The sequence below is a fragment of the Lutra lutra genome, chromosome 4, assembly GCF_902655055.1.
Source record: "Lutra lutra chromosome 4, mLutLut1.2, whole genome shotgun sequence".
Taxonomy (NCBI): Eukaryota; Metazoa; Chordata; class Mammalia; order Carnivora; family Mustelidae; genus Lutra; species Lutra lutra.
In genome coordinates, this window is record NC_062281.1 from 102,641,123 (window position 1) to 102,668,759 (window position 27,637).

Consider the following 27,637-nt stretch of genomic DNA (forward strand, 5'->3'; position numbering starts at 1 on the left):
AGGATTTTACACTTGGTTTACTCTGATGCTTGCTTCTGAGCCTATGGTGACAAATTCTACTTTCTGAGTCTGGATGGGTGGAGGGAGGGCCTGGGATGGTCAGATCACAGTTTCCTCCTCCCCTCAGGAAGTAAAGTCCACTGGCAGGAGTGACCACATTGGCTCGGCCTCACAGACTTAGAATGCTTGCTTGTGTTCACAGTGCAGCCGAATGAAATGCCTTAGAAAAAGGAGTCACTTTGTCAAAAATTCTATACTTTTCTTCCCAGATTGCCTCATTGCTGAAGGATTCCTTTGCTGAAGACCACATCAAAGGTAAGAAAAAAATGGGACTGTGTGCTGGGGTTAATTTTCTGTAATGTTTTGAATGAGCGGCATGGCCCACCCCCCAGCCCTCCTTCCCCGGCCTGCTCACCAGACAGCCGGCCATTCCACACACGCTGGCTGCAGCCTGGCTGTCCTGGAAGCAGCAGCCTGCCTGCCAGTCTGATGGTGGGAAATAAAGAATACCGCATGCCATCCTCAGAACATTTACATTTCTTTCTGCTACTTCTCTTTATATATATATATTTTTACTCAACCACTTGGGAGAAAATAGCAGGTTCTAGGATACTTCACTCCTGAGACCAAGAACATGCTCCCAGCAGAACCACAAGACCACCACCACCCTTAAAAGATTTCACATGGTCTACTAGAAAGTCCAGAAGTGGACTTCCAGAATTTCCCCCAAGTGACCTCCTGGAGTCCTTTACAACTTGTTTTCTGGTCCAGGATTCATTCAAGGAACGATCATGGCATTTTTGTTGTCACATCTATTTAGTTAGTCCCTTAGAATATTTTCATTTTGGCAATTGCTTTGTAAAGGAAATTCCTCAACCCGAAGCTCTTCCTCCTTTCCTTATTTCTCTAAGGTCAAGAGCTCACCCAGAAGACCAGAGGGTGATGCATGACTTCCCCTAGGATGCGGCTTGTAGACCTAGGCCAGGGAGGCCAGTGCTAAGACAGGCCACCCTACAGAGAGGTGGGCTTGTAGTTAACTCCTTTGTAATTCCTGCCTGAAATAGCAAACCAAGTGGTCATCTTTCAGATGCCATTCATATCTCTGCGATGGCTTTGATGTCTCTCAAATTATGGCCTTTCATTAGCTTTTTCTTACCTCTCCCATGGTTCTACCTGGATTGTGATTATGGAAAAACAGGGATGGGAGAAATAGTCAGGCAGACTTATATGTAACTAAGGCCATACCCCAAGATAACTGTCAAAGGCCTCTAGACTTGCCAGGTGAAGTTAGGCAGCAGGCCTCCAGAAAAATCCACAAAGACAGTACAAAGCCCTGCTTGCATTTTTGAGGTTGAGATCAGAGCCTGTCAACAATTTAGAAATGAGGAAATCATCTATTTTTAAAGGGGTGGGCTACAAAAAAATTACAAGTGGTTTTACACCACAGAGAAAAATAAAGTTTAGAAGTTTAGATCAGTTTCTTGTCAACTGAGTCAACTGTTTTGGTATTGTCACAGAGACCGAGCATCATGACGCAGAGGGCAGGGAAGGCCCAACCATACACTGAAGCCCTGGATGGAGGTTGGGGATGGATGATTGTATTTCATTTCTTCCTGGTAAGAATTTACTTTCCCCTTTTCTACTGCCCCCAAGAAGGCTCCTCTGGAGAAAGGCTCAGAGCAAAGCCAGGAACTGCCAACAGCTTCCCAAGTCAGTGGCCCACACTGAACTCAGGAGAAAAACGTCCTCCCTGAGTGAAAGACAATTTGTTCTCCTCTAGTCCCCTCTTCACTACCAACACCAAACCTACAGAATGTTCCAGCCACCACCTGCAGCTCTACCCTGGCTGCATGGCAATTAGGATGTGTAGATAATCATACATTGAAGCACCCCAGAAGTAGCAGTGGGAGGTGCTGGAAAGTGCTGTTGGGTGGGTTCCCAGCTCAGCCCAGCATACACAGGGCAGCAACCTCCCTCTCCCCCAGGGGATGGGGCCATTGTCTCTCTGTTCTGTCTGCTGTCCACTTCCCAACCCATCCTTGCAACCCTAACTTATGCTATAATTCGACCCAGCATGTCTTTCTGACATGTCTGGAAAGGGAGAGAAGTGTGTGGATTCTGAAACCGGGACCTGATTTTTCTCCATTCTGTAAGCAATGGGACTGGGCACTCCCATTTCCTAATTAACTTCTCTCATCCTCCCAGAGGCTCTTAAGGTTGTTGTGAGACATGGTGATCTGAAATGTCGGCATGGCCATTCTAGAATATTGGTGAGTCCCATCCCACCTGTGCCCCAAGCAAGCCTCTAACAGTGGCACCAGCTCCATATTCCACATCAGTGTTCCCAAATCAGTTCACTTTGAGATGGACTCACGATGGTACCCTTTCTCTCCTGTCCTCCTCCCCTGCTCCGCCCTACAGTAAGAGGCTCACAAACATAGGACTGCGGGTCTTGGTGACTATTAGTTAATAATCCTGCAGCCCACAATGTGATACAAGAGCTCCATGAACAGGACGATGGGAAAACATCATACCTCCTCCTCCCTAATGACAGAGGGGAAAGTAGCGGCACGGGTCCTCAGGCAGGATTTATGTAATACAAATCTCTTACCAGAGGACGATTAGTTAAACATTAGCTTCATTACCAAAGAATGTGTACTCACTTTTTCTTAAGCTCTCCCAGACATGTTATTAATAAGGAAGCTAAGGATGGCCTAAGCCCAAGAGCCCTCCCAGGAGCTGGGCCACGTCCCCAGATCACGGATTTTGCAGAACTAGCATTGCTGGTGAGGGTCTCCAAATCTCCCACCTTTCTCCCCAGTAATGAGCCTTACTTTCCCGACATGGTCCTCTGGGGAGAGGTTATTTGATGAATGTAGTTGCTGGAAAGAAACACTGCCTAATAACCAGATTATTAAACAGTGTTCAGTGTTCTACTTTTCTGGATGCGATGCTGGTGACAGAAGCACAAGGAATATACTGAGTCCTCAAGCGTTAACAATGGGCTCTGGGTAAGTGACTGCAGTGGTACGTGGATACTTACAGGACTATGGCTTTCTGTCTGCATGAGTTACAAGTATATTTTTCTACAATAGAAAGGAGGTGAGTGAAAAATCCTGGAGCATGTGGCTAGTGCAACTAAGAACCTACATTATAGGGGCAGGGGGCTATCAAGTGTGAGCTCCACACCCCTTTCCCTAGTCCTGACCTCACACTCTGGAACCCCAGGATCCTTCCATATACAACCATGCACACTTTATTGGAAAAAGGGAGCCCCAGTATATTTTGATGCAGCATCCAACTTAATTAAAATTACACAAAATGAGAATTAGCCTCCAACAATCAAAATGATACTGAAATTCATTTAATATTAAAATTCAAACAGCCACATGTACAGGTTACTATACTGGACAGAACAGTTCTACAGTCTATCCTGTGGCCTATTATAAAACGTTCTTTTCAGATTACCAGCCTAATAATTATGTTTTAACCAGTTAATAAATGAGAGGTACGGAAAGGCCCTTCAGTAGAGTTTTTTTTTTTTTTTAAAGATTTTATTTATTTATTTGACAGAGATAACAAGTAGGCAGAGAGGCAGAGGCTTTAACCCACTGAGCCACCCAGGTACCCGGAGGCCCTTTAGTATTAAAAAGTCAAGTGCATGGGGCGCCTGGGTGGCTCAGTGGGTTAGGCCTCTGCCTTCAGCTCGGGTCATGATCCTAGGGTCCTGGGATCGAGTTCCACATCGGGCTCTCTGCTCAGCAGGGAGCCTGCTCCCCCCCCCCCCGCCGTCTGCCTCTCTGCCTACTTGTGATCGCTGTCAAATAAATAAATAAAATCTATTTATTTTAAATATTTAAATTAAAAAAAAAAAGAAAGAAAAAGAGAAAAATCCAGTAACAAAATGTTCTTTGGGAATGCTGTACTTTAAGAGGGCTCATTCTTGGGATCCTGGCTGGCTCAGCTGGTGGAGCATGTGATTCTTGAATTTGGGGTTATGGGTTTACGTTCCATGTTGTGTAGAGATGAGTTAAAAATAAAATCTTTACAAAGAGTAAAAGTTTATTTAAAAAAAATGATTTTATTTGACAGAAAGAGAGAACACAAGCTGGGGGAGTGGCAGGCAGAGGGAAAGGGACAAGCAGGCTCCCCAGTGAGCAGGAAGCCTGATGCGGAACTCGATCCCAGGACCCTGGAATCATGACCTGAGCCAAAGGCAGACGCTTACTGACTGAGCCACCCAGGTGCCCCAAAAGAGTAAAAGGTTTTTTAAAAGGACTCATTCTAACTCCCCACACTCTGTAACTATATATTTGCATGAGGTTTTTTTTTGTTTTTCTGCTTTCTGTCTCACTGGACCGACTATCCCATAGCAGCAGGTGCCCTGCTCACCGCTGTAAGCCTGGCCCCTCATAGTGAACAGCCTGGGACACGCCCAGGCACTCAGTAAACGCCTGCTGGTGGGTGGGTACGCTGGATGGAGGAATGGATGAACTGACTGTTGGACACACGTATGAATAAAGCAAGTGACAATGAGGAAATTGGAAATGGGCAAGGCCCTTGTAGGGACATTTTTAAAACACTGGTTTTTATCTTGAGGCTGAGGAGCTAATGAGAAAAAGCAAGCAGGGGAATGGTGGGATCAGATCTGCATTTCGGGAAAACAGCTCCGCCGGCAGGGTGGATGACAACTGGCAGGGGATAGGCCTGGAAGCACCGAGACCACTGGAAGGGTGTTGTGATCATCCACGTGAGCAAAAAAGGCCCTTAATGAAAGCAGTAGCAGTGAGGATGGAGCAAATACAGGTCAGTGCAATATGGAGGAAACGGACCTGTAAGATTTGGACAGGAACAGAGTATTAGGGCAAAAGGGACTCAGGAGTCCTGGGATGTTGGCTTTCGCAACTTGGAGGATAGTGCGTCATTCACTGAGTTGGAGGACACAGGAAGAACATCTGAAGGTACTTGGATGGCTTAATCCTGGGCAGGGACAGTGGGACCTGCGACGTTACCAGTAATGTCAGCAGCCCACAGGCAGGTGGAGTGCGGGATCTGTGTACTGAAATCTGTGAGTCATCGGCATACATGGGTTGGCTTGAACCAATAGGCAGGATGGGTAAAATCACCAGGGAGGGGGAGAAGAGCAACTCAGCAGAATCCTGGGGAAAACTGATGTTAGGGGTTGGGCGGAGAGTGTCCCATGGAGGAAACCAGTGGGAGAAGTGGGGAGGCAGCATCCCAGAAGCAAAGGCAGAAATGTCCAGGAGCAAAGAATAATGAAAAGATGCTGCCGGAGGTGGGATGTCACAGAATGGATGACGGGGTTTGTAAGTTCACCAAAAAGGAAGCCTCTGGTAGCCTGGCTGAGCATCCCTACAGTCAATGGTGGGATGTGAGGAAGCAGGGATAACCTAACAAACTGTTCTCTAGTTTGTGTAGTCCAGGAAGGAAGAGCTGGGGGGATAAGAGAGAGAGAGCCAGAGTAGAAGGAAGTTGTTGTTAAACAATCACCCAATCATTTCTGACAAAGCCTGATGCTCTCTATTCAAAAGGGGCCCCCTGGCTGATCCAGCCCTCTTTCCCAAGACAATTTTCTTTCTTTCTTTTTTTTAAAGATTTTATTTATTTATTTGACAGAGAGAGATCACAAGCAGATGGAGAGGCAGGCAGAGAGAGAGAGGGAGGTAGGCAGGATCTCCGCCGAGCAGAGAACCCGATGTGGGACTCGATCCCAGGACGCTGAGATCATGACCTGAGCCGAAGGCAGCGGCTTAACCCACTGAGCCACCCAGGCGCCCCCCAAGACAATTTTCTAATGAGAGTGATCTGGTGAGGGAGCTCTGTGTATGAGTGTGTGTGTTTTGGGGGGGGGGTGCTCTTAAAGGTACAAAGAAAATGAGGCGGTTGGGTCAGCCACAGGAGAACTTCTAGGGGCTTGTATTTTGGGGTGAGCCCATTTACAATGTCTGAGATAGACTCTGGACAGGGCTGAAACCCACCTACCTTAGATAAAAGTCAGAATATAGGCAGAATATAGACGTACCTAGTCTGCTTGGATAACCAAAGGAAAATCCAGATCTTGGGAAAGAGTTTTGATATCTAAGTCAAAACAGAAACAAAGTTGGAAGGTTACAAGTTGAGGGAGGGAGGGAGAGCTGATGCAAAGGCTGTGTCCTTGGCTTTCTTGACACACAGTGGAAAGCACAGACTTGTCAGAGACAAGCAAGCCCCAGCTACTCACTGTTGCTCCACCCAGACATCAAGGACAGACCAGAGAGAAAAGGTCCTGAACTGGGAATGGGGGAGTGGGGACAAGCCCATTTCAGGTGGCTAAGAAAGGAGAGGTCAGCACCATTTAGACAACAGCACAGAACCCAAGTCCACAGACAGAGGAAGGGTACTTTACAGAATAATGCCTCATTGTGGTGTCTCCTGCTCATGAGAGGCTGCAATCGCCACTCTGCATTCCAAACTGGGCAAGACAAGTGGGGGCCGCCTGAGGTCTGCTCTGCTCTCTAGCCTCAGTTCCTGATAGAAGCAACTCTGAGGAATAGGAGATTATAAATTGCCGGAATAAGGGCCTGATAAAATGTCTTCTTCACTTGTGAATGGATAGCCCGGGTTTCCGTGGCATTGTTCACTTTGAATAAGGACAATTTTGCGCTACTATCAAATCAAAACAGGAAAAATACATGAAGGGACCCCCTTCTCGCCACTGCGACTTTTGCAACCTTGGGGCACCACTGGTTCTTAGTCCCTTACTCCAGACAAGAAAAAAATACTAGTTTGAAACAAGAGTCAAGTGAAGAGGCTGGAGGGGGAAGCTGCTGGTTAGGTAGCACGTGGGGGCTGAGGGAAAGAGAGGCCCAAGAGGATGCAGATCTCTGACTCGGGTGAGCAAGACTGGGTTGATCCCAATGAAAGGAGAAATGAAAAGGAAAACCAGGTGTGGGATAAGGGAAAAAAAAGTCTGATTTTGGATGGGTTGACCGAGTTAGATACGGTGATTATACAAATGAGTCTGAAGCTCTTGAGAAAGCAAAACGGTTATAGGAGGTAACAAAACCACAGTTAAGAGTTTCAGTATTAAGTGCTATTCTTTATCTGAATTTTCTCAATCTTCAGTTCTGTGAGCATAGTATCTCCTTTCTCTTCACTTTACAAAGGAGAAAGCTTAACTGCTGTGAAGTAGTTTGCCCAAGGTCACAACCCCTCAGAGGAAGTGCTGCCAGGATTCAGGCCAAGGGGCGCTGATCTCTGAACAGTACTCGTCACCATGACACTATGAATATGAGAGCGTCTTAAGGTTCAAGTGAACGACTGTCTATGGCCCAGGTACAGAGTGGGATGAGTCAATGACAGCGGGTAATACTCACCAGGCACACAGAGAAAGTGGAATTAGTGAAAGGAAGCCCAGGGTCTGTGGTTCGTAAGTGATGCGTGGCCAGGCTGAAAGCAGACAAAGTGGCCTTGGAAAGCTAAAGCCACTGAAAAAAGAAAGGGGAAGCCTGGAAGCCCGTGGGGACAGTGAGTGCCCACGGCTCCTGTGCTGAGTGCCCAAAGACTCTGGCCTGGTGGCTTCCCTTCCGGCTCTTCCTGCTGACCCCGGGGTACTGCCCCCAGGGTAATGGGAATTCTAAGCAACAAATGTTAGCATGCCACTGAAAGAAAACTTGACCTCAAAAGGGATATTCCTCCTATTGAGAGGGAGAAGGGTAGTGCTGGCAAGGAGGGTTAGTTGGGACAAAAGGAAGGATGGGGCACGTGACCAACCAGAAGCTGACTCTCCAACTGTTTATGCTCACTATTCTAGCATCAGTTAGTAGTGCTCCCTTCTGCCCTCCAGTGTTTCCGCTGGGACGGTATAGGGCCACCCTATTTATATACCAAGTGAGGAAGGGTACTCAATTTAAGAGCAAAGTTAGCAAAGCTCATCTAAGAACCGATGGGAACAATTCATCTTTTAGACCAATGTGCTTCTCTCACAAGAGTTAAATGCAACTAGCTGTCTTTAACAGATACGATTCTGACAGAACAGTACAGTGTCTGGTCTGGAGTCAGTCTATCTGGGTTCAAATCTCACCTCCGGCACCCCCATATCAAGTTCAAGTGACTTTTAATCTCTCTAAACCTCACTTTCCAAAGAAAACATTGATTGCCAGAGCCTTGTAATGAGGATTAAAGAAGATACTCTTGTGTCAAGCACTTAGATACTCCAAGAGTAGGACCACCCCACAAAATACAAAATGTGTAATGTGGAACCAACCAACACACTGGTAAATACTGGTGACCTGGGGCCAGGGGGATGGGGTCAGAAGCACAAGCAGGTGTAACCTTCTCTGTGACGGCTCACTCACCACCTGACTTGGACTCTTTGGTCTGCTTTGCTTTAGGTAAACGTGTTTCTGATGGGGATGATCAAGACGTTCGCCATTTTCTTTGTGGTCTTCCAAGAAAAATTTGAAAGCTCCTCAGAACAAACTGGCTGGATCGGATCCATCATGTCATCACTTCGTTTTTCTGCAGGTATAAAGCTGGCAATAAGCTTGCTGTCCAAGGAAAAGCACCACAAAGGGCAATCCTGAGAAGATTTGTCTGTCAGTCATTTAAGGCTGAAGCATTGCTAAAACCCAGATTCATGAATAGGTAAAGCTGAGAAAAGTTATGGACTCGAAGTGTTTGGCCTCTTCTTGGCTTGACAAAATCAGAAGAAATGGGGTTCAAAAAAAGCTTAAGAATCCAACTATTAAAGTCCATGATTCAATTTTTTATGCCTTGTTTTTTTTTCACAGTGCCTAAACACGGGTTCAGTGAGCCAGTCTCTCTGGGAAATCAGACCACAAAGTTCTTAAGCCCAACATCTAAGCATATTCAAAACACAGCGAACCAATTCCTCTTCCCTTGCTTCTATTTGGGGCTCAAACATGACAGAGTAGATTAATGATTGAATCTTGTTCTAGTCATAGATAACTAGGTGCAATCTCATTTTGTGGGTTTGGTTTTTTTAAGGTTTTACTTATTTAAGTAATCTGTACACCCAATGTGGGGCTTGAACTCATGACGCGGAGATTGAGTCACATGTTCTTCTGACTGAGCTGGCCAGGCACCCCTCGTTTTGTGGTTTTAGAATGCATTTTTCAAACCTATTTGCAATCGTCTTTAAAACAAACAACTCTTTTTCCAAAAAATACAATAGTGTGGGACTGGGAGTATTATGAAGCCCAATACAGACACCTTTCTGAAGGATACACAATATTCCAGTCAAGTTCTCTTGTTTTCCTTCAGTTGCTCATTTCAATTGCACATCAGAAAATAAGAAATGCCAGAGCGTATTTACCTACTATTTGCCTTTCTTCCTTTTTCCGAGGTCCCCTGGTTGCCATTATTAGTGAAATAACTGGAGAGAAGACTGCCTCCATTCTCGGGGTTTTCCTTGTTTCTGGTGGATATCTGATCAGCAGCTTGGCTACTAACATCCCCTTTCTTTGTGTGACTATGGGACTTCTACCTGGTGAGTCCACTGTAAAAATAAGACTGTAGAAGATGAGACTAGGAACCTTCCTTTTTACTGTCTTGTCCATGGACCCAACAGGCCTACTTATATTATCTCAGGTCCAGGAGAATAGCTCATCTGGTACCAAGCCACTTCATGTGATTCCAAGCTACTGTTCTTTTTAGGTTTGGGTTCTGCTCTCCTGTACCAAACAGCTGCCGTGCTAACTACCAAATACTTCAAGAAACGATTAGCTCTTTCCACAGCTATTGCCCGTTCTGGGATGGGTCTGACGTTTCTGATAGCGCCTTTTACAAAAGTCCTGATAGATCTGTATGACTGGACAGGTAAGTCACTCTGTGTCTGAACTATCAACTCCACAAGGTACGTTCAGCTCTCTCCCTCAAATGAGTGGGAAGTGCAGACTTTTTGAGCCAGGGAAGAAATAAGTAAGCAGGACTTCTACAGTAAAGTAAATATGTGCCTCCTCTTCCTTGGAGAACACACAGCAGAAGATATGCTGAACTATTTGCAGGCTTCACCACAGACCACACGAGCAACTCAAAAGAGTTCACAGGACTCACGTCTGCGGGGATGGAGGCCACTCTGTGCAGCTGGAGAAACACCTTGCAGGGAAAGTGATACTCCTGGGGACACACGGATTCCCTTCTCCTCTTGTACCACTGAAGCGCTCTCTTTTCAAATATTCTCTTTAAAAAATGCCTCCTCCACCTGACTCACTAAAATAGACCTTAATCTCTTCTACACCATCATCTATATATAAATTTTTCACAAACAAATGAAAACCATTCACTCCACAATTTTCTTTGTGCCTGACCTAAAACATTCAGATTTAAATAATCTTAAATCACTGGAAAAATATATGTACATGTACATATATAGGGATATATATGAGCCTATTTCTACCTACAGAGCCTTTCTGCTGCCTCTTTCCTTTCCCAAGTGAAAAACTACCAGTGGTCTCATGGTAAACTGAACCAGGGGGCAAATCCCTAAGACAGGATAGCAGAACCTACAGCCAATTCCATCTCTGGAAACATCGCACACAACCCATAGCTTTGGTCAGACCACGCTGAAACCAAGCCTGACATCTGTCTTCTTTCAAGGAAATTAAAAATGGAATGAGATGAAAGGCTGGCCCCTCTTCTAAGGCAGTTTCTGAATGATTCTCATCATCTAACTCTAGAATTCTGTATTTTCTGTCCTGAAATCTATATCCCCACTTCAGGATATTTTAAATCCCTATTTAAAAACTACAGTAATTTTCTAACATTTCGAATACCCACCCCCTGTACTCTCCCCAAAAACTATTCTTTTTTTCTCTCGCACAAATAACACTCTCTCCCTCCAGGTCATCTCCCGGTGCAGCTTTCTGGTTTCTATTTCAAAGGACGCCCTGTTCTCACAAGGATACAGTGGTGTGTAGGGCTAAAAATAAAGTAAACAGATTTCGATACTTTAGTTAAATTTAGGGGACAAAGTAGTGTTTTCAAAAATTATTGCGCAATGACTGAATATATTCATGGTGGGCCCCTTCTAAGCCTAAGAACAGAGTATTGTGAAATGAGATGGGTAATTTTTAACCTAACTTCTCACTGTCTCTCCCCCATTTAGGTGCCCTTATACTACTTGGAGGGATGACATTAAATTTGGTGCCTTCAAGTATGCTCTTAAGAGCCATCCATATCAAAAGCGAGAACAATTCTGATATTAAAAATAAAGGCAGCAGCTTGTCTGCAAGTAATCCAGGGGCAGTGGGCACGACAGAAATGTCATCCTGCGATGAGACACAAGAGGCAACCATCATGGAGAGTGCAACGCAAAAGGCCAGACAACATGGGACAAATTTAATAGTCTCACAGAACGAAGAGTTCAACAATGAGCCTAATGGGGACCGTTATGAGAAAGAGGCTACTTCATGCAGCTGTAAACAAAAACTCGGTGACATCTCCCTTTTAAAAAATCCTTTCTTCTACATATTTACCTGGTCTTTTCTCTTCAGTCAGCTGGCATATTTCATCCCTACTTTCCACCTGGTGGCCAGAGCCAGAACACTGGGGATTGACATCATGGATGCCTCCTTCCTTGTTTCTGTAGCTGGTAAGAAAGCATACTTTGACCTCAAACTCAAAAGGAAGACTGAACTTAATTTTACAAAAATTTATTCAATTTTATAAAAAACTAAAGAAAATAATTCCTTTAAAAAGGAGTTATGGGGCGCCTGGGTGGCTCAGTGGGTTGAGCCTCTGCCTTCAGCTCGGGTCATGATCTCAGGGTTCTGGGATCGAGTCCCGCATCGGGCTCTCTGCTCAGCAGGGAGCCTGTTTCCCTTCCTCTCTCTCTGCCTGCCTCTCTGCCTACTTGTGATCTCTGTCTGTCAAATAAATAAATAAAATCTTTAAAAAAAAAAAAAAAAAGGAGTTATGGGAGGGCCAGAAAAAAGAAAGTCTTTTGAGGCTGGTGGGAGAACCAGGCCTGTCCCTCCACAGATCTGTCACCGCACCTTGCACACAGGCACTCTTTATCAGAGAGTGGCCCCTAAGCAAGCCTCGTTCATTTTCATGTCAGTGTCTGTCTGACATAGTACACATTTAGTATTTGTGGCATAAATACGTGACTTTAAAAAGCTGGCAACAGCCACCTCCAGGAAGCAGGAAATCATAGGCAGACAGCACAGGGCAGAGGTTCAAAGGATTGGTTCTAGAACTTAACACTTCCTGGGTTCAGGTTTTGCTCTGTATTTCCCAGCTATAGGACCTTGGACAAGTTACGCATGTTTTCTGTGCCTCAATTTCTCAATTCTTCATCTGTAATATAGGGATAATAGGGTTATCAGGACTGAATGAGTAATGCATGTAGAGTTTAGAATAGTGCCTGGCCCATCATAAGCATTCAATAATGTTCTATAGTATGGGTAGCTAAGAATTTTTGCCCTTGCATTCGCACTAAGACAGATAAATATGCCTGTTAAGGCCATTCACTAATGGACCAGGCTGATACTTAAAAAAAATTACAAGGTTAAGTTAAAAAATGAAAACAATTATTTATAAAATGTAAGGAGACAAAAATTGCTTAATTCAAAAGATCTGGATTCTCTCAACGGACAAAATAGGGAGCCTAAAAAAATTAAAGGGATGACATGGACTGTTCTAAATATCTGGAAATTCTATGTAGCTTGATGTTAACTTTTCTCTCCCTAATTTCTTGAAAAGACTGCTTACAAAATCCTTACAAAACTGACTATATGCCATTCCAACTGCAAAGATACCCCACTTGGGTCAACTAAAGCCTGTGTACACAAGGAAAAGATACATAGCTAATTTTTTTTATTAGAATGTCTGATAGTCATCAATTTAGATCAGATTAGGCTATGCAATGGGACCAAAGAACATAACAAAAAGTTTCCATATGTATCCTAGGAAGTAACTGTAAAAATAGAAATAGTAGTATGCATTTTCTGCCCCCCTCCCTTTTTTGTGAAGCAATTTAGGAAGAATTTACACTACAAAGCAACTGTAGCTCATGCCACTCTTGGTGAAAATGTTCTATTATTTACCTGCTACACTAGTTTATAATCGATAAAAAATAAGAATATTCTGTTACTGTGAAAATAAATGAAACATGGTACTTAAATTTTATTCAAGTTTACACCATAGCTCTAATGTTCAAAATGATAACACATTTCCAGATTTCCTACTTATTTCCCAAAAAAGCAAAACAAAACAACAAACAAAACAGATTTCCTATTTCCAAGCATAGTAACCTTGACAGGGACACTTTAATTACCAAAACATCATGTACAACCATAAGAAAAAGTCCCAACATCTATTTTTTTTCAACATAAGACTTTATTATTTATAATGTCGAGTCTTCCACCATCTGGCTTCCCCAGCACACTGCCTCGAGGGCCTACCAGTCTTTTAGAACTCTCACTCCCTCACCTGCACAACCTCTTTGAGGGAGGCCGCCTGAGTGCCCAGGCCTCTGTAACCAGGGATTCCCAGTTAGGTGGTACAAGCTTTCCAAACCTGATGAGGGTAAAAACAAACAAACAAACAAACAAACAAACAAAACACCTGAGGGGTCTCCTACCCAGCTCTGGAGGAGTCTTTCTGGAGCTGTATTAGATGTATTTGGAGTAGGTAAATAAATGACTGAATTGACTGACAGACATAAATGAGACCATTTTTTGCTCAGATGTCCTCACTTCAGGAAGAAGTTGTATTACTCAGGAAAAGAGGTCTTGGGCAGTTACACTTTCCAAAGGGGCTGGGGAAATGGAATTCGGATATCATAAGGTCTTCTCAATCTTGTTCCAGGTATCACTGAGACAGTCAGTCAGATAATCTCTGGATGGGTTGCTGATCAAAACTGGATCAAGAGGTATCATTACCACAAGTCTTACCTCATCCTCTGCGGCATCACTAACCTGCTCGCTCCTCTGGCCACCACATTTCCATTACTGATGACCTATACCGTCTTCTTTGCCATTTTCACTGGTGGTTACCTGGCAGTGCTACTTCCTGTACTGGTGAGTAGACATACTCATTAACACTGTTAAACCATTTAGAAAAAGCAAGTATTAATAATAACCTCCCCAAAGAGATTACATATTTGGTATTAATTTTATAATTAAAAAAAAAAAAATCACATGCAAGGCCTCAGAAACCCTGGTGCTGTATCCTGCCCACTTTTCATCTTACCTTCAGGGGAGGAATGGTGTGAGAACTATCTACATGAGACAAAAAAGAAATGAAAGCAAAAAAGGGATCAGCAGGTTTCCACTCTGCTTCTGTCTCCCAAAAGGTTAGGGTTGTGTTTACTTGTTTCCTTCAGCTCCAGAAATTTTTTTGGCTCCTTCTAAGATACCATCTTGAGGAATTCCATGAGAAAAAAAGGGACTTCCTGACCAGTGTGGCTTCTCTCTTGTTGAGACCAGTCCTATGTACTTTAATAGGGATGTTGATCAATTCCTCTACTTTTACCCCAAACTGACTTCAAGTCCTCGGCACAAAAGGAACAGAAATACTTATACAAATATTTCATGGATTCTTCTGGCTTGACGTCAATATTCATATAAGGGCTGTAGGATATTATACGAAGCCTACGTAAAAATCAAACTTTCTAAAGCTGAAATCAACCTGGAAAACTGACTTCTTACAAACCAATGGCTGGTATTTAGCCATAGGTGGATTTGAGAATACCACTGTCAGATCAGAACGTAAATACCATTTCCCAATAGAGAAGAGCCGTGAGGATCAAGGAAGAAAGGTACCCCGTATTGCCTTAAAGATTTAAAATAAGAAACCCTATGCTCCTTACTAATACAATGAAAACACTGCCTGCCTGGCACAGTAACTCTTCCCTGTTTGTCTCAGCTCTTGTAAGATACCAAGGCAAAAGGCCATCCAAAATCACCTCAGAAGTCAACTGTTCATAGTATTTATCCCTTTGCAGGCATAGGTCTCAACAAGAGTTTTGCCTTCAATATGGCTAACACTGGATTCTAATCCCTACAGGTTGATCTGTCTGGGAATTCTAGAGTACACAGGTTCTTGGGATTTGCCGGTTTCTTTGCTGGGATAGCTGTCCTTTCTGGACCACCTATAGCAGGTAACAGCTTGGCCACATTCTGAGCAAACTTCAACAGCTATGAAAGAAAATGCTGATCCATTATGTATGGTAACACGCAATAACAGTATCAGGTTAGAAACCTGAAGACATCTCTACTGTTCCTACACTCACTCTCACATTCAATCACCAATCCAGGAGAATCTGAGGATTCACTCAACACATAATAGGTGGTTAATTAAGCAGCTTCTTACAATATCTTGAGAGTCTTAGAGCAGGGATTGTATGTGTATCTCCTTGCCTGGGGAGACAATTGAGAGTTTTAGAAGATTCTCGAAAACTGATAATGCCTTAAACCAACCAACCAACCAACCACTAGCATCTGTCATCTGAGCAGGAGTCATTACAGACCATGAAGGCTCTCTGACCCCTCTGCTGTTCAGATGTGCTACTCGCACAGCTTGTCCGGGCGTCCCAGCATCTCTGATTTCCCAAGAGGGATGATGGAGGTCCTCCATCCCCTACCTGGACCGAAAGTGGGAGGATACCTGACCTACAGGCCAGGATCTCTGCGGAGAGGCCAACGAGTACAGGAAAAATTGAGGGAGCTTTGATATTTAAGTTAGCTTTAGACTAAAGCATTGTTTTGTATGCACTTTTAACTTAAAGGACATTTTGTGCTTGCTAAACATTTAATCTAAGACTCTGAAAATACTACTCACACAGAAATATTTCTAGGGAACAGACTTAAACTTCAGTATTTCACACACTACAGGTTCTCAGTGTTTAAATGTCCAAATTACTATGGCATTTCCAATCATCCACAAAAAGGCATTCAGTGTAAAACCTTCTTTTACTTCCTGAAGTGAGACAGAAAAAAGATACAATCTTGCCTCACTATCATTGTTTAAAAACTAAATACTATTTAGGTTTGCACCTAAATTTAAGACCTAGAAAAGGCAACCAGCAAAAGGGAAAGTATAAAATTAGTAACAAAAATTATTATTGGATGGTAAAAAACATACCATTACCTGAGGTTCAACTTAGGTGTACCTCTTCTAAAGGAAAAGTTTATACAAATATACAGCCAACTCCTACTTGTGTTTATGAGCCTACCTCTGCCCATTTGGTCTAGTTCAGCCTACACCTCACACCTGGAAAGCAGCCTATAATTTTAAAGTCAGGCCCACAACAGTGAGGTAGGGGCTGGTGATAGGAGACTAAACACTAGACATGCATAGCAGAGCACCCTACAGCTGGGGCCCAGGTCAGCGAGCTAGAAAAAACAGAACTCAAATACTGCTTGTCGATGCATCTTCTCAATCTTGATCCTTCTTCTACAGCCATCCCAGGGATGCCTTGAAATGTTCCAAGCCTATTAGGCCCCAAATATAAGGAGGTAACAAATACCAGGGCACAGAGTATCTTATCCAAATGATAAAAACATGTAACATGTTTAGAGATTTCAAGTTTTGTATGTTTTATATACATCTTAAAATGTTTCTTTATTTTTTAAAATTTTTATTTATTTCAGAGAGAGAGAGAGAAAGCATGCACAAGGATGGGCAGGAAGGGCAGAGCGAGAGGGAGAAACAGGCTCCCCCGAGTGCGGGGCACTAAGCAGGGCTTGACCAGGACCCTGGGATCACGACCTGAGCAGAAGGCAGACGTTTAAACCGATGCAGCCACCCAGGCACCATCTACATCTTAAAATGTTGAAAGAGTTCCATACATGAGAAGACAAGGCAAGTTTTGTGAGGACTATTACTCCAAAGGAAAGAACTACAGATGTGTGTGTGGGTCTTGAATCAATTGGTTGGGTCATGATCCTTTTAATTTTTTTTTAATGAAAAAGAATAGACGAGGGGTACCTAGGTGGCTCAGTCGCTCTTGGTTTCAGCTTAGGTCGTGATCTCAAGCCTGAGATCGAGCCACGTGTCAGGCTCAGTGCTCAGCATGGAGTCTGCTTGAGTTTCTCTTTACCTCTGTCCCTCCCACTGGCACGCACATGCACGCGCTCTCTCTCTCTCTCTCTCTCTCTCTCTCAAAAATAAATAAATAAATCTTATTAGGAAAAGAAAAACAGACTACAACAGAACAGATTAAAAAACACTGTGCATCACTTTATTTTAAACACTTATTTCAAAAAATAAAAATAAATAAAAAAAATAAACACTTATTTCATATAAAAAAATCATACCCAGACCTATGTCATATAAAATATATGTGACGTAAAACATTTCTTATGGTCAGTGAGTCAAAAAAAATCTACAAGCCTTTTATTACCCAATGTCCACAATACCCTAGCCCTATATGTGAGGATAAGGAGAGCTAAGAATTTTTACTCACTAATTCTGAGGATATTATCTAGGCGATCATAAACTTTATAAGTTCTACAAAATAATCAAAGGAAGTGATAGGCTATTGCTGATAGCTCATATATAGATTTTTAGTCTGGGAGTTCCTCACAGTACCTTAAACAGGATTATAATAATATAAAATTCAGTTACATTTCCTTCTCTATACCAGGATCTCTCACAGACTGCAACATTATGCTAAGCATCTTGTTAAAGGGAGAAACTTCAGTAAAGTCCTTACTCAAGGAAACCATTCCTCTGTGAAACAAAAACAACAAAGAGAATTTTACAAAGGCCATTAGACTTACTCCTAACTTTTGACTCCAGCAGCAAGGACCAAAGAAACATCAAAGATGTTGATTTCCAGATTCACTTGGCTCTGGGCAGTTATGGGCAGTCACTTTATCATCTTCAGCTTTAACTAATTCAAAAGGCTTACTGGCTATAAAATATTACATTCTCACCAAACTGAGATTTTCCCAATGTAGGAGATGCTCATTTTGTACTTACCTAGTTCTGTTATTACCAAATTGCAAAAGCTGAAATTCCTATAAGAGATTACAGGCATTTTTAAATTAGGAATCTAGCAAACAGTAAAATTTTTCACAATAACCCTCAGTTAAAACACTAGTTTAAAACTGTATTAGCAATTACATTAACAGTATTTTTCTCCTTCTTGTATGAACATGAAAAAGAAAAGCCAAGTTAGTCCTACACAGCATGTTTTAATAATTTGAAGCAAGAAGAAAAAAGTATAAGAAACCCATTGGAATCATATGACTGAGTTTTTAAAAAACACTTATCGGGGCACCTGGGTGGCTCAGTGGGTTAAGCCTCTGCCTTCGGCTCAGGTCATGATCTCAGGGTCCTGGGATCGAGCCCCGCATCAGGCTCTCTTCTCAGCGGGGAGCCTGCTTCCCCCTCTTTCTCTGCCTGCCTCTCTGCCTACTTGTGATCTCTCTTTCTCTGTCAAATAAATAAATAAATAAAATAAAAAAACACTTATCTTTTAAAAAATGTAAATAGAGTATATGGGCAAGAAAATTATTTATAGACCTTCATTAACTCTGAATATGATAAAAAACACAGTAGCAACACATGTATCAGTTCTTGAATGAAAATAACAGACAGGGACTGAAATGGAAAAAAGTGAAAAATGACTCCTCATACACACACTGCTTCTTCCATCCCACAGTCCCTGCCATTCCTAACACACCATGGCAAATTCAGTGTTAGTTAATACCAGGATCTGATTTAGATTAGGAGAGTTTTTTAGGATTGTTCTAGGTTTCCTGACCAAAGGTGGTCAACAGACCTAAGTGTAAGCCAAATGTCACTGATCATTCAAACCCAAGTACTATTTTTTGCAGGTGGATGGCATCCAGAGCTACAAATTGGCCCGGGTGGAGGCCTTGGAAGGTTGTAGAAAATTAATGATATTTTAAAACCTTATTATATTTCTAGTTAATCCCTGTTAACAAAAATGAACTTGCAAAAAAACAATATAAATACAAAAGTCATGCCTTAAGTAAACAAAGCATATAATCATATTCCCCAACATATAAACAGGAATGTGAAATTTTCTAATCGTGTATCCAAGGCATTTGATATGTAAACTCAAAAATGCTAAAGGCTCAGTTTCACTTAAAAATAAAACCACGAAGGGCCCATATTAGCTGCCTATAAAATAAAACTAAATGCAGTTCCCCTCTCTTCCACACACCCCACCCACTGCCAACTGATGAATCCTTTTATTATGCTAATATATATTTTAATATATTTAAACCAATCACAAATATAATCTGAAAACTCCCTTAAACCATCATCAATAATTATTTGATTATAACTTGGAATTCATTCAATAGTTATCAAACAACTTACTAGCACAGCACTCTCCTAGCTGCTATGGGGAACATAAAGACAAAAGTTATACTTGTAATTCTTCCACAGCACCTTGGATCATGGCATAGCACTGTCACAAACACTACCAGAAATTAATACAGAGGAAAATAGTCTAGAACCTTTAAATTTAGAATTATTAGAATGTACATTTTTTCTCTACTTCATTAATTGAAAATTTGGTTAAGTCACTGTAACCTGGTTATTGTGAAAACTGGTTGACTCTGTTTTACCTTTATTTTTTTTAATTTGAATTCAATTAATTAACATATAGTATATTATCAGTTTCAGAGGTAGAGTTCAGTGATTCATCAGTTGTATGTAACACCCAATGCTCATTACATCAAGTGGCCTCCTTAATGCCCATTACCCATTTACCCCTTCCCAAACCCCACTTCCCCTCTAGCAACCTTCAGTTTTTCCCCTATGGTTAAGAGTCTCTTGTGGTTTGTCTCTTTCTCTGATTTCATCTTATTTTATTTTTCCCTCCCTTCTCCTAGGCTCCTCTGTTTTGTTTCTTAAATCTCACATATGAGTGAAATCCTATGATGACTGTCTTTCTCTGACTGACTTATTTCGCTTAGCATTAATACCCACTAGTTCCATCTACATCGTGGCAAACGGGTCATTTTTTTGAAGGCTGAGTAACATTCCGTGTTTTACACACACACACACACACACACACACACACACACACACACACACACACAGTTTTACCTTTAAATAAAGGCATACCGAGCTGTGGTATAATAAAAATGACCTTAAAAAATATTGAAGCTTCTGGGGCGCCTGGATGGCTCAGTAGGTTAAAGCCTCTGCCTTCGGCTCAGGTCATGATCCCAGGGTCCTGGGATCGAGCCCCGCATCGGGTTCTCTGCTCGGCAGGGAGCCTGCCTCACCCTCTCTCTGTACCTGCCTCTCTGCCTACTTGTGATTTCTGTCTGTGAAATAAATAAATAAAATCTTTAAAAAAAAAAATATTGAAGCTTCTATCAAGTAGGTATTTCACAAAAATTATTTTTTTGACAAATTCAAGGAGAGCTATTTCTAAAGCTGAACAAGTATAAGCTAGTTCTAATCCAGAGTAAGTTACATAGTTCCTAAAAAGAAAAAGAGAATCTTGCTATTATTTGTCAACCTCACACTTCTTCATCAGAAATACCATGGAGGGAAACTGGTAATTTTACACTAATTTTTCATCTGTGTTTTATAAGAGCAGACAATGGCTAAAATGGAAATTCATCCATCTAAGCTTGTCTCTGTCCCATTAATCCAGATAAGGTCATCTCCTCATGAAATGGTCACTCTCTCTCTCTACTGGAGCCTCATTTCAGATGTAATGTGAAACAAATAACTCCCTCTGGCTCCTCACCCCACCTTTTATCAACCCTGCCCTCTACAGTTTTATCACCTTGGCCAATCAGTTGAAAACTTCTCTATGACCTGAAATTTTATTTGGAAAACAAATAAAACAACTCAACCTTTTGATTTGCTATAAATCCACTTTGGAGGCTGGGATAGAGATAATTAAGAAGGCAGAGCAGAGTTCTCTATACTCTAAATCCTGAGGAATATATTATACCCTGAAGAACCAAAAGAAAATAATGTAGATCATTAATTCTCTGTGATTATTTTTCCCATAAACAATAAGGCCCCAAAGAATTGTAATTTGATTCAGTATTCCTAAGATTCATGAATCCCTACAAAAATCTCAAAAATAAATTACAAATAGTTCTCTACTATGGTTAAAAAGAGGGCCAGGGTGGAGTAGTCTTTTCTTCACAAAGCCAAAAAAATCAAGCTTCAAAATCCTAACACAGAGGCACAATCCTTTTAATGAAATTCCTTGCATAAAGCAAATACATAAAGCACTCCCGATAAATCTTCCTTACATAGGGATTTTAGAGAGCTCCTGTCTTAAGAGGCAGTGAGGTTTGGGGGGTCTGGGTGGCTCAGTTGGTTGAGCAGCTGAGATTTCTGGTTTTGGCTCAGGTCGTAGTAATAGCCAGCCGGTGGCTCCAGTGACGACAAGATCATTGTCTCTCTACACCTTGAAAGTCTGCCCAACAGCTGGAAGTTCTGGTTCAACACCCGCTAGTCACTTACGGAATTCTCAACCACTAATTTGAACTAGCATCCAGGAACTTGGGAATTAAGGGCCCTATGGGTATATTTCAAGTTTTAACAAGATAACCAATAATATACCTACAGTAGCAATCCTAATAAAAAGGATTCATGGGGCACCTGGGTGGCTCAGTCTGTTAAGCATCCGACTCTTAATTTTGGATCAGGTCATTATCTCAGGGTCATGGGATCAAACCCTGTGTCAGACTTCATGCTCAGCACTGTGTCTGCTTGAGTTTCTCTCACTCTGGCCCTCCCCCTGCTCCAGTGCCCTCTCTCTCTTAAAATTAATTAATTAAAAAAAAGGATTCATAACTCAGCTCAACAATCTAGTTGTGAGATATCAGGGGTACTATTTTTTTTATTAAGGATTTTTCTTTATTTTGACACAGAGAGAGAGAGACAGAGAGCACAAGCAGGGGGAGCGGCAGGTGCATGGAGAGGGAGGAGCAGGCTCCCCAATAAGAAAAGAGCTTGATGTGGGGCTTGATCCCAGGACCCTGGGGTCATGACCTGAGCCGATGACAAATACTTAACCAACCACACCACCCAGTGCCCCAGAGGTACTTTTTAGACAGGATGTTACCCTTATTTTTAAATATGTATAGCTTTGCCCATAAAATGATGCAGAATAGTTTAAAAGTGTTGATGTCTAAAAAAATTTAGAACCCTATTTTAATATCAAGTTTGATAGACGATTAAAAAAACTCATTTGCAAAACTGTTTATGGAAGCTGAGCCCTACGTCCTTAATTGTTTTATCAAAAGGAAACATTATTAGACATCCCTGCTTAAAATAAGGGTTAGAGCCAGAGGCATAGGAAAATAATTTGGACTACAATTTTCTTGTGCGTAAGAATCGAATGGATCACCCCATGGTGAATTATGCTTAAGGGAAGCCAAGGACTCTGCACGATGAACTCGCATCTCAGATGAGTCTAAGGCAGGTAGTCTGTAAACACTGAGGAAGTGCTTACACGGCACTGTAGCTTAGGCAGTCTGAACCAGCTGCTGGTGCACTACTCCTCAGACTGCTGGCTCCATGCAGTAGACACTTAGATGGATGCAACACTCCTTTGGATCATGGCTGGTATATTATCTTGTCTTTCTCTGTCATTCACAATGCTTTTGCTATGACCACAATGGAATCCTGTCTTTTAAATGTCAACGTAGGTGTTTACATTTAAAGTAGTTAGATTATGATAGGTTCTTAACTACCAACAATCCTTTCTTTTAAAAACATACCCGCATGTTTATAGCAGCAATGCCCACAAGAGCCAAACTATGGAAAGAACCTAAATGTCCATCAACAGATGAATGGATAAAGAAGACGTGGTGTGTATATATATACAATGGAATACTATGCAGCCATCAAAAGAAATGAAAGCTTGCCATTTGCAACGACATGGATAGAACTAGAGGGTATTAGGCTGAGCGAAATAAGTCAATCAGAGAAAGACAATTATCATATGATCTCCCTGATATGAGGAATTTGAGAGGCAGAGTGGGGGACTTGGGGGGTAGGGAAGGAAAAATGAAACAAGACGGGATCAGGAGGGAGACAAACCATAGAAGACTCTTAATCTCACAAAACAAACTGAGGGTTGTTGGGGGGAGGGGGGTAGGGAGAAGGTAGAGGGGTTATGGACATTGGGGAGGGTTATGTGCTATGGTGAGTGCTGTGAAGTGTGTAAGCCTGACAATTCACAGACCTGTACCCCTGGGGCTAATAATACATTATATGTTAATTAAAAAAATATATACCCGGGGCACCTGGGTGGCTCAGTGGGTTAAGCCTCTGCCTTCGGCTCAGGTCATGATCTCAGGGTCCTGGGATCGAGCCCCGCATCGGGCTCTCTGCTCAGCAGTAAGCCTGCTTCCTCCTCTCTCTCCCTACTTGTGATCTCTCTCTCTCTCTCTGTCGAATAAATAAATAAAATTTAAAAAAAAAAAAAAAAAAAAAAAAGAAGAACCTGGACACACACCAAATTAGAGAAGGTAAAATTTAAAAAAAAAAAAAAAAAAAAAAAAATATATATATATATATATATATATATATATACCCACAGGAGCCTTGAACTGTTTAGGGTTCAAAGTGCATTTGTACACAGCTTTTCCATACTGTTACCAAAAAAGCACAGAGATATAATAAAATAAGACCAAATATAGAGTCTTCTTTTACTTTTGGTGGTGGGAAAAGGCTGATTTTTCTAACCAAATAGGTATTTCAATACCAACGAAGCTCTGAATTTAACTTACTTAGTAGCCATGTAAATCTAAGCTTATAACAGCTAATACATTCACAAAACAGTCAATAATATGAAATAACCCTACATTCTACATTTCATATTTTGCAAATTTTATAAATATAAATATAAAACTAAAGACTCAGCAGCATAGGATTAACCTACTGAATGGCAACTGGATCTTAGAAATAGAATCTTTAAAGTTTACTACTATCTCAGTTATCAAGTAAGAGTAAGAGGGAACAGATTTTATTATTATTATTATTATTATTTTAATTATTATTTACTTAAGAGAGAGAGATCATGAGCAGGGAGCCTAACACAGGGCTCAATTCCAGGACGTGGAGATCATGAGCCAAAGGCAGATGCCCAAGCAACTGAGCCACCTAGCTGCCCCAAGAGAAACAGATTTAAAACTAATTATTTCATTAAATTTCGTATGGAAATACAGGGAAAGTTCTAAATTACGCTAAATAATTCCCTGCCCTGGTAAGAAAATATATTAAATATATTTTAATCTTTCAGAAACATTTTGACTTTAAATGTGTTTATGAAAAGTGTATCACCAGTTTTCTAGGATTTATAAAGACAACCACCATTACCACCCCCCATTTTCCACTATTTTTACCTACACCCTCCTGACTTTTTAGCAGACAATTTACTTCCTTAACTAAGAATTACTAGTCTTTTCCAGAGCATTACTTCTAATGCTTACCTTACAATTCGATACATCTGCTATACTGGTGGGAGTAAAGCAAGATGAGAAGGGATATAGGAAGGGATGCTGGTGCTTTCTATACTTCCTACTTTCTAGAAATTTGATACTGTAACTTACCCATCTCTTTGATATCTCAAGGCTAATCACAATCAACATTAATACAAAAACTTGTCCTAGTCAGTTTCTCTCCACTTTTTTGCTTAACACTGAGAAACATTTAACTAGTTAGAGGTCACTGATCCAACAAGGAGTTAACAGGTAAAAAGCAAGTTAAAGGTAGCTGAATTTAAGAGGCTATAAAGCATTCCATTTATGCATTACGTCAAGAACAGGAAACTTAGGGGCACCTGGGTGGTTCAGTGGTTAAGCGTCTGCCTTTGGTTCAGGTCATGATTCCAAGGTCCTGGGATCCAACCCCATGTTGGGCTCCCTGCTCTGCAGGAAGCCTGCTTCTCCCTCTCCCACTCCCCTGGCTTGCGCCCCCTCCCTCCCTCTCTCTCTCTCTCTCTGACAAATAGATAAAATCTTAAAAAAAAAAAAAAAAAAAAAGAACAGGAAACATAAAGCTAATGAAGCAAACAAAAAGTTAAATGTTTATATCAGAACCAAATTAAAAAAGAAAAAAAAAGTATAGGAGATAAAGACATACACAATCAGACCAAAAAGAGAAGAGGGTATACATACTCACTTGCTACACATTCAGTGAGAAATCATGTTCCAAAATATAAATGAAAAGATACAACATAAACTCCATGAGGCCAGATATTTCCATCTGTTTCATTCACAGATACACCCCAGTACCTAGAACTGTTTGGCACACAGCACCAAAACTTCTTTGAATAAATAATCAAATAACAGCTTTAACTTCTTAGGGTATTTTGGGATTAAAAGCCAATTTGTATCTACAAGCATAATATGCATATACTACTTTAGAAAAGAGGTTCTGAGTGTGGTCAGTGAACACCTGGAAGTTCTAAGACCTTTTTAACAAAGACTTGGAGGTCAAAACTATCATAATAATGATACTAGGACGTTATTTGCCATTTCACAGGGCTGACTTGTACAACAATGTTTAAAAGCCAGTTCCTTGCACAAATATTCTTTGCCACCATACACTCAGTTTTTTAAGAAAAGTGTTTCATTTAAAAAGTTCTGGTATGTGGGACGCCTGGGTGGCTCAGCTGGTTGAGCCCCTGCCTTCGGCTCGGGTTGTGATCCCGGCGTCCTGGGATCGAGTCCCACATAGGGCTCCTTGCTCAGCGGGAGCCTGCTTCTCCATCAGCCTCTGCCTGTGCTCACTCTGACAAATAACTAAATAAAATCTTAAAAAAAAAAAAAAAAAAAAAAGTTCTGGTATGTGCCATTAGCCAATGGTACCCATTCATTCTTCCTTTAAAAGAACATTTGATTTCAAGGGGACTTATAGTCATCATTTAACCCACCTAAGTAGTCACTTCCCTTTTTTTTTTAAAGATTTCATTTATTCATTTGTCAGAGAGAGAGAGGGAGAGAATGCAAGCATGGGGAGTGGCAGGGAGAGGGAGAAGCAGGTTTCCTGCTGAGCAGAGAGCCCAACACGGGGATCAATCCTGGGACCCCAGGATCATGACCTGAGCCAAAGGTGGACACTTAACCAACTGAGCCACCCAGGCATCTCAAGTAGTCACTTCCTTTTCACATGCTCTCAAAGCCTCCTGAACCTTCCCTTCACAGTCCTTATGACATACGTAAGTCTTGTAGTTAATACCCAACTCACATGAAACTGTACAGTCTGTGAGGGCAGTGAGAACGTCTGTTTTGGCTCATTACCACTCTCTCCTCCAACAACTAGCACACTGTTGGGAATGTAGTTTCAGTGAGGGGAAAAAAGATACTACTATCACTTTTTTCTTTGGAAAGTAGTAGTAATTCGCTATTATTTTCTTTGTAAGAACAGTGGCCTTCTAATAAGATTGATCGTAAAATCAGGGGTGCCTGGGTGGCTCAGTTTGGTAAGCGTCTAACTTTGGCCCAGGTCATAATCTTGGGGTCCTGGGATTGAGACCCACGTCAGGTTCTCTGCTCAGCAGGGAGTCTGCTTCTCCTCCTCTCTCTATGCTCTCTCTCAAATAAACAAAATCTTAAACAAAACAAAACAAAACAAAAAGCATCATAGGGGGGCCTGCATGGCTCAGTCGTTAAGCATCTGCCTTTGGCTCAGGTCATGATCCTAGGGTCCTGGGATCGAGCCCTGCATCGGGTTCCCTGCTTGGTGGGAAGCTTGCTTCTCCCTCTCCTACTCCCCCTGCCTGTGTTCCCTCTCTCGTTGTGTCTCTCTGTCAAATAAATAAATAAGATTTAAAAAAATATATATATATATATCATATCATAAAATCAGATGGTATACGTCCCTAATTTTCCCCAGTTTCCACTGTAAGACGGCAGATGAGTTCTGAGTCCACGATGACTTTCTCCCCCACAGAGTTAAGTCCTTAACAAGGTGGAACAGATTTACCTTCATCAATAGAAAATAAGGCAAGCAGCTAGACTAACTTCCTAATGGGTCACAATACATACTAGCAAAGACAAAAGGCTCCTTCCCTCAACACAGTAGATGGCTGAGAATTACTACCTGAAATGTCTGCTTCACTAACAGAGATCACTCCTTCCTTCCAGGCTGGTTATATGATCACACCCAGACATACACCGGATCCTTCTACTTCTCTGGCATATGCTTTCTCCTCTCTTCAGTTTCCCTGTTCTTTGTACCGCTGGCCGAGAGATGGAAAAACAGAGCCTGACCAGAAAGGAAAAGGACTGCAATCAAGCAAGTGCTTAACAAAACACAATCTAAACTAAGAAGTCGGGGCGCCTGGGTGGCTCAGTGGGTTAAAGCCTCTGCCTTCGGCTCGGGCCATGGTCCCGGGGTCCTGGGATCGAGCCCCGCATCGGGCTCTCTGCTCAGCGAGGAGCCTGCTTCCTCCTCTCTCTCTGCCTGTCTCGCTGCCTACCTGTGATCTCTATCTGTCAAATAAATAAATAAAAATCTTTAAACTAAGAAGTCACTGGAAACAAAAGCTTGAAAGAAGCCAGTTTCCTCATTTGTAAAATGAGAAGGCAAACAAGATCATTTTTAAGGTTCTTTTTTGCTTTTGCATTCTGAGGAATATCTAATTAATAGTGAGAAAAGAATAATAGCCACTTGAACTAAGCCTTTGTTAGTATTTAAT

The 27,637-nt window shown here is 41.8% G+C and overlaps 1 protein-coding gene across 4 annotated transcripts; it reads left to right on the forward strand.

Annotated features, from left to right (window-relative positions):
- Positions 1 to 27,637, forward strand: SLC16A4 (solute carrier family 16 member 4). Of its 4 annotated transcripts, none has more exons than XM_047726156.1 (10): positions 1 to 315; positions 1,518 to 1,616; positions 8,394 to 8,526; positions 9,368 to 9,511; positions 9,679 to 9,840; positions 11,129 to 11,614; positions 13,834 to 14,045; positions 15,034 to 15,127; positions 18,813 to 18,861; positions 27,084 to 27,211. In XM_047726156.1, the coding sequence occupies exons 2-10, from the start codon at positions 1,530 to 1,532 to the stop codon at positions 27,094 to 27,096; spliced, it is 1,380 nt and encodes a 459-aa protein (XP_047582112.1). In that variant the 5' UTR covers positions 1 to 315; positions 1,518 to 1,529; the 3' UTR covers positions 27,097 to 27,211. The 4 variants fall into 4 exon arrangements, 1 of the variants encoding a protein (XP_047582112.1); XR_007126653.1 differs by lacking the exon at positions 18,813 to 18,861 and adding an exon at positions 27,469 to 27,637 and having other exon boundaries at positions 4 to 315; positions 27,084 to 27,269; XR_007126655.1 differs by lacking the exons at positions 9,368 to 9,511; positions 18,813 to 18,861 and adding an exon at positions 27,469 to 27,637 and having other exon boundaries at positions 3 to 315; positions 27,084 to 27,269.

Excerpts from the sequence above, each read along its gene's own strand:
- SLC16A4 (XM_047726156.1), top strand. The coding sequence starts at position 1,530 with ATGACGCAGAGGGCAGGGAAGGCCCAACCATACACTGAAGCCCTGGAT. Across the intron at positions 9,512-9,678 it reads GACTATGGGACTTCTACCTG|GTTTGGGTTCTGCTCTCCTG; the intron begins GTGAGTCCACTG and ends TGTTCTTTTTAG. Across the intron at positions 15,128-18,812 it reads TTCTGGACCACCTATAGCAG|GTGGATGGCATCCAGAGCTA; the intron begins GTAACAGCTTGG and ends TATTTTTTGCAG.